Genomic DNA, 6,094 nt, shown 5'->3' with positions numbered 1-6,094 from the left:
TACAAGTATTACAGCTAAAAAATAAAAGTACTACAGTTAAACATATGAAAGTATTACAGTTAAACATAGGAAAGTATTCCAGTTAAGCATACAAGTATTACAGCTAAAAATAAAAGCATTACAGTTAAACATATGAAAGTATTACAGTTAAACACACACAAGTATTACAGACTGTTGAACCTATGAAAGTATTACAGAGAGTTCAACCAATAAAAGCGTTTCATACTGTTAAACCGAGGAACGTATTACTGACAGTTAAACCGCTGTGTGTACTACAAACGCCTGAAATCGGATCCAAATAGCTGGCAAGGGAAGGTCAGTTAATTAGGTGCTAGTTAATTATCTGGCATTTAATTACGGTGTTGTCTGGCTCTGATCATGTTAAGGAGGGATAGATTTTTGTGTGCGGGAGTAAAGTCCAGAGAGGACAAATTGGGATAAGCGAAATGTCGTCGATGACTCATGAAACCAGTGCGTGTCGCGAAATGTCGTTTTTGATGTCGACTTACATGACAAAAATTGGTGTCAGCCAGGTGGGTGTGGGGGGGGGGGGGGGGGGTTGAGTCAGGACGGTGGGTTTGAGGACGGGAGGTTGAGGACTGGGGGGGGGGAGTTGAGGACTGGGGTTTAAGGACTCCGGGGGGTGGGGGAGGACGGGAGTTTTAGGACTGGGGTTTTAGGACTAGGGTGGTTTGAGGACTGGGGTTTGAGGACTGAGGTTTGATGACTGGGGTTTAAGGACTGGGGTTTGAGGACTGGGGTTTGAGGACTGGGGTTTGAGGACTAGGGTGGTTTGAGGACTGGGGGTTTGAGGACTAGGGTGGTTTGATGACTGGGGTTTAAGGACTGGGGTTTGAGGACTGGGGGTTTAAGGACTGGGGTTTGAGGACTGAGGTTTGAGGACTGGGGTTTGAGGACTGAGGTTTGAGGACTGAGGTTTGAGGACTGGGGGTTTAAGGACTGGGGTTGAGGACTGAGGTTTGAGGACTGGGGTTTGAGGACTGGGGTTTGAGGACTGGGGGTTTGAGGACTGGGGTTTGAGGACTGGGGTTTGAGGACTGGGGTTTGAGGACTGGGGGTTGAGGACTGGGGGTTTAAGGACTGGGGTTGAGGACTGAGGTTTGAGGACTGGGGTTTGAGGACTGGGATTTGAGGACTGGGGGTTTGAGGACTGGGGGTTTGAGGACTGGGGTGGTTTGAGGACTGGGGGTTTGATGACTAGGGTTTGAAGACTGGGGGTTGAGGACTGAGGTTTGAGGACTGGGGGTTGAGGACTGGGGGTTGAGGACTGAGGTTTGAGGACTGGGGGTTGAGGACTGGGGTGGTTTGAGGACTGGGGGTTTGAGGACTGGGGTTTGAGGACTGGGGGTTGAGGACTGGGGGTTTGAGGACTAGGGTGGTTTGAGGACTGGGGGTTTGAGGACTGGGGGTTTGAGGACTAGGGTGGTTTGAGGACTGGGGGTTTGATGACTGGGGTTTGAGGACTAGGGTTTGAGGACTGGGGTTTGAGGACTGGGGTTTTGAGGACACTTTTTTTGGGGGTGTACAACACAAATCTTTCATTCATCTTTCACAACCATGACTTTTAATATTAATTCCATAAAGATAAAAAAAAAATTCTTTACCAAAATCAAAGATATTCTTTGTAAAAAAAAAATCACATCTAGCCTACTTCTTTCTGAAACAGCAGTCATCTATTCCTGTAAATGTAAATTGTTATTAAAATGAAAAGACATGACAAATACTCCAACATCTGGTCTGCCCGCTGGAGCGTGGATACCCCGCAGCAAAAGTTATTAGCGTTCTTTAGTTATGAGTCGGACAGTATTTTCCGCGTTCCCCGTTCGTTTTCTTAGCGGCAGCGTCGCGTTGAATCTAGCAATGCGCTGTTGTCGCTTCGTCCCCCTACTTGAGGTGCGGGCGTCGCTATCTGAAGAAAGCCGCACCGGCATGTCATGCGCCATGTCATACGGCATGTCATGTTGGATCCCAGGTGCGGGGGTATTCGGTCAAGGCTGGAACAATAACCCGCTAACGAGACAGTACATGGGTACAGTCGTTCCGCTCTAGATGCTGTTGGTGTGGTGGTCACCTGGTCCGGCCCGCGGTCCTAGGACCTCTGGAGTGTCATCTTACGGAGTGTACAGAATGTCGAGTGTTAGGGGTAAGGGGGGGGGTGGATCACCCATACTGACGCGGGGTTTTTCCCAAGTTCGTCTGGTATCGTTTACATAACCAGTTAGTTAAATACAAAAGATTGATACGTGTGAAGGAAAATGGGGGAACCACATATATAAATAGTGTATACATAGAGGTATCAATAGAGTATAAATAGAGGGATAAACTAAATATGAAATAGACGTATTCGTAGCTTAATACTGATAGGACAAATAGAGGAACAAAATAATTGATATAAGGATAATTAAACGGATAGAAAGATAGATATAGAGATACAATAAAAGGATAAATGAAGGCACAGCTAAAGGGAAAAATCGAGGCTTAAGTTGAGGGAGAGATCACTAAAAGTAGAAGCCTACCTAAAATCTTCCAACGTGAATTAATTATTTACAACATTGTAACGTTGCCCATCGATATTTGGTTGTTCAGCATAAATAATATCTAGAGATAAATATATATAGTTTACTATATCTATAGCATATTTGTATTGTAGTATCACATATCTAAAACATATATTCAGCAGTTTAATGTACATTTAACGTATTTATAATTTTTCTATGACATGGTTATAATAATGTAGTTAAGAGTATCTATATAGTAGTTTAACATACTTATAACGTCAAGTCTAGCCTTAGGTAGTACTACGATGACATTTTGCTAGTATCAACTGATAATTTCACTTTGCTAGTATCAACCCATAATGACATTTTGCTAGTATCAACATGCATGATTGACATTTTCCAAGTATCATGCTTAATTATCTGAACCGCTTTAGGACCTAACCTTACTAACATATTTTTTTTTCTAAGAGTTGATACCACCCCTAATGTCATTCCTTATCCATTCCTACACAACTTATCCATTCCCTAACTTTGTGACATATTCTATTTGTATGTCCAACGTTTAAACGCCCTCTACTCTTAACTTCTGCTCGGGTAAGCAGAAAATAGGGTAGATTTATTCGATGTCAAAAAAAAAAATTCCCCACCCGTTTACTGCCAGTTTTTGAACGTGTTAATACCTCGACACGGTGTATTTTTTTTATTGGCACCTCTCCTTGTCTGCGAGTCCGACCGTGCGCATATGCCCTAAACAAAAAAAAAAACCCACCGCGAACTAACGTGACGAATTGCATTTAAAACGTGGCGCTAACCCCTTCATTGTTGCGTGTGTGAAAACGTCGGCCATAACGCCCGGACGAGCCCATCTTTTAGTTTATGGCCCACCTTACGGTATCAAGGTGTGGGGTGTTGGGTGTGGGTGGGGGGGGGGGGGGGGAGAGTCAAGGTGGTATCTGTCAGGAGAGGAGAACAAGCAGTTTTATGGCCAGGACAACGCCTAGCCGATGCCTCCTATAAAACCAGACTAAAGGCGTTTTTATCTAGTCCGGGGTTTTATGGGGGTACAAGTCGTTATCCTGTTGTTAAACGGGACGGGACGGCTGGTGAGGGGGAGAGGGGGAGGTGGGGGGGGGGGGGGGGTCAGGTCATAATAAAGGGACCCTCGCAGAGCCGGCGTTAGGAATACGCGGGGCCTAGGGCCAACCATCCGCGCGGGGCCTGCTTTTTTCCATTATATATATATATATATATATATATATATATATATATATATATATATATATATGTGTGTGTGTGTATGTGTGTGTGTACAGTCCTATATAATATGCATTAATAACACATAAATGTTTTGGAGTCTATAAGACTTTAATAACAGATGTTTACCTCTCCCACGTTTTAACCCAGTGTTCTTAGTTGTTTTTTTTCCTTGCTTAGATATTAAATCACTTTTGACAGTTATGTAATTCATACCAAATCACTTAAGGAAATTCAATCACGTACCAAATAATTAGGAAAATAAAGTTGTTTAAATTGTTTGTTGATGACTAATTGTGAATATAAAAGCAGGGGCGTAGCGGGGGGGGGGGGGGGTGCGGACCGCACCGTGTGACACCATTGGGGGGGGGGGGGGGTTGACATCAAGGCAAAAAATAGCAAAACATGCAAAAAATGATAGTTCCACTTTAAAAAGTTAAATAGTCTTTTAAGAGCAAATTTGATAAATCCCGACAAGGGTGGAGGGGGGTGGTGATGACACCATGACGTAAACCTGCTAATAATAGAGAAAACATGCTACATCAACACTTTTAACTTTCTTCCAAAAAAATAATAATAAATCACTCTGTCTAATGCCCCTTGATATAGATCCTCAGGGCCTCCCCCAACCCATCGTCGCCCTCTTCCCACCCCTCTGTACGCAACTGAATGTTAATTCTGTTACACAAAGACAAGTAGGCCTACACATACGACATCTACAACAAGAAAGTCAGGACCAGCGTTCATCAGGTCACTAACTGTATACTACAGGCATCCCGTCTGCTCACTAATAGGAAGTCTTCATCGGTACCACTTTACGTGTTTCCCAAATTTACATCCCATGTCAGGTCGGGGGCTGATTCGCGTCCAACTATCTCCAGTCAACTCAGGTCAAATGCGAGGCGACCGTACCCTACACAAATGGGAGGTCTGACAGTTTTTTTTAATCGAATTATGGCCTGTCCCAGTTCAGGTGGGTAATAACTCACTAACATCAACCGTGGCCTCAGTTATAACAATCAACAACTTCGGCATTCGACCATTTAAATTTTCCCAATTGAATTCAGAAACAATTTTTTTAAGTTTACAAACTAATTCAGATAACAATGACAGTGCTGAAGCGCGGGGCCCCTTCAAGCGCGGGGCCTAGGGCGACCGCCCCGTTAGCCACCCCCTAACGCCGGCTCTGGACCCTCGGTTTGAGTGTAGCGTTATGGTGATATGAAACAGTGTAATATGACATTAGTGCAAGATTTAGAGGTGGGGGTCGGGATTGTCTCCTTATATTGCAAATATCATTTTTTTTAAAAAAATTAAAATCGTTGTTTTAATCGTTTAATTAACTACCTTTGAATCACAATTGAGATTTTTCATGGTTGATAAATTCGAAAAAAAGTCTCGAGTTCAAACCCTCTGGCAGATAAGACTCGATCCCTCCCAACACTAAAAATTAAGAACGAAGAAGAAGAACATGAGATTTCATGTGTAGGCCTGCCTGGCCACACAAAGTTCAAGCCATTCAAACGACATTGGCCAGAATTCAACGACTTCAACAGCCAATTTCTTAAGCCCGTATAAGCCAGATTGTAACGGACAATAAAATATTGAACAACTCCTTCTTATACCCCCCCCCCCACACACACACATACCAACCACATAACCACACACTCAAAGTGGTTATAACTCCCAGATGATAGACCACTGAGACGTTCGCAGGAAGATCTAGAATAGGGGTCGTAGCTTCAGATCTCTGCGGGTGGGTCATCTGTCTGAGGGTCGGGGTGGGGTGGTGGGGGGGGGGGGATTGAGTGAGTGAGACATTCTTCAAGGTATTAGGATATTTGCCGTCGACGGCTGGGGGTAATCTGTGATACGGCCAGCAGGTAACAGGTGATCGCCGCCGACAATACAACGGCCGATAGAATACAACGGCCGACAGAATACAACGGCCGATACTACCTGACCACTCGGACTGCCGGATACCACTTCTGGACAATCAGGTCCCATCTTGTTACCCCCCCCCCCCCTCTTATCTCCTCCCTTGTCCAGACCACGGTCAGCGCGCCGAGTTCATCAGACACCGGTCATTCCAGGAGATTTGGACCACATAAAAGAGTTGTTTGCACAGGGGAGGTCATTAGTTCGGCGATTAAAGCTCGGCTTATGTCCCTTTATTCCGGGACGGATCTCGCACAATCGCCGCTAATGGGTTGTCTGCTTAAAGCAGGGGTTCAAGAATAAGGGGGGGGGGGGGGGAGGGGGGAGGGTCGAGACTGATCATTTGTTGACCAAGTCACGAGGATGTCAGTCTGACCTTGATA

The 6,094-nt window shown here is 44.8% G+C and overlaps 1 protein-coding gene across 1 annotated transcript; it reads right to left on the bottom strand.

The window, feature by feature from the left end:
• Positions 1–868: 868 nt before the first annotated feature.
• On the bottom strand, positions 869–5,780 carry LOC131949585 (uncharacterized). The gene is made up of 2 exons (XM_059311430.1): positions 5,733–5,780; positions 869–1,423 (listed from the first exon to the last, which is right to left on the bottom strand). Exons 1-2 carry the CDS (start codon positions 5,778–5,780, stop codon positions 869–871), a joined length of 603 nt encoding a protein of 200 aa, XP_059167413.1.
• Between the last annotated feature and the right edge of the window lie 314 nt (positions 5,781–6,094).

Source organism: Physella acuta, unplaced genomic scaffold (assembly GCF_028476545.2).
Source record: "Physella acuta isolate Inbredline_101_S28 unplaced genomic scaffold, ASM2847654v3 ptg000703l, whole genome shotgun sequence".
Classification (NCBI taxonomy): Eukaryota; Metazoa; Mollusca; class Gastropoda; family Physidae; genus Physella; species Physella acuta.
Note: the sequence above shows the minus strand (reverse complement) of the source record. Positions and strands in the feature narration are given on the sequence as shown.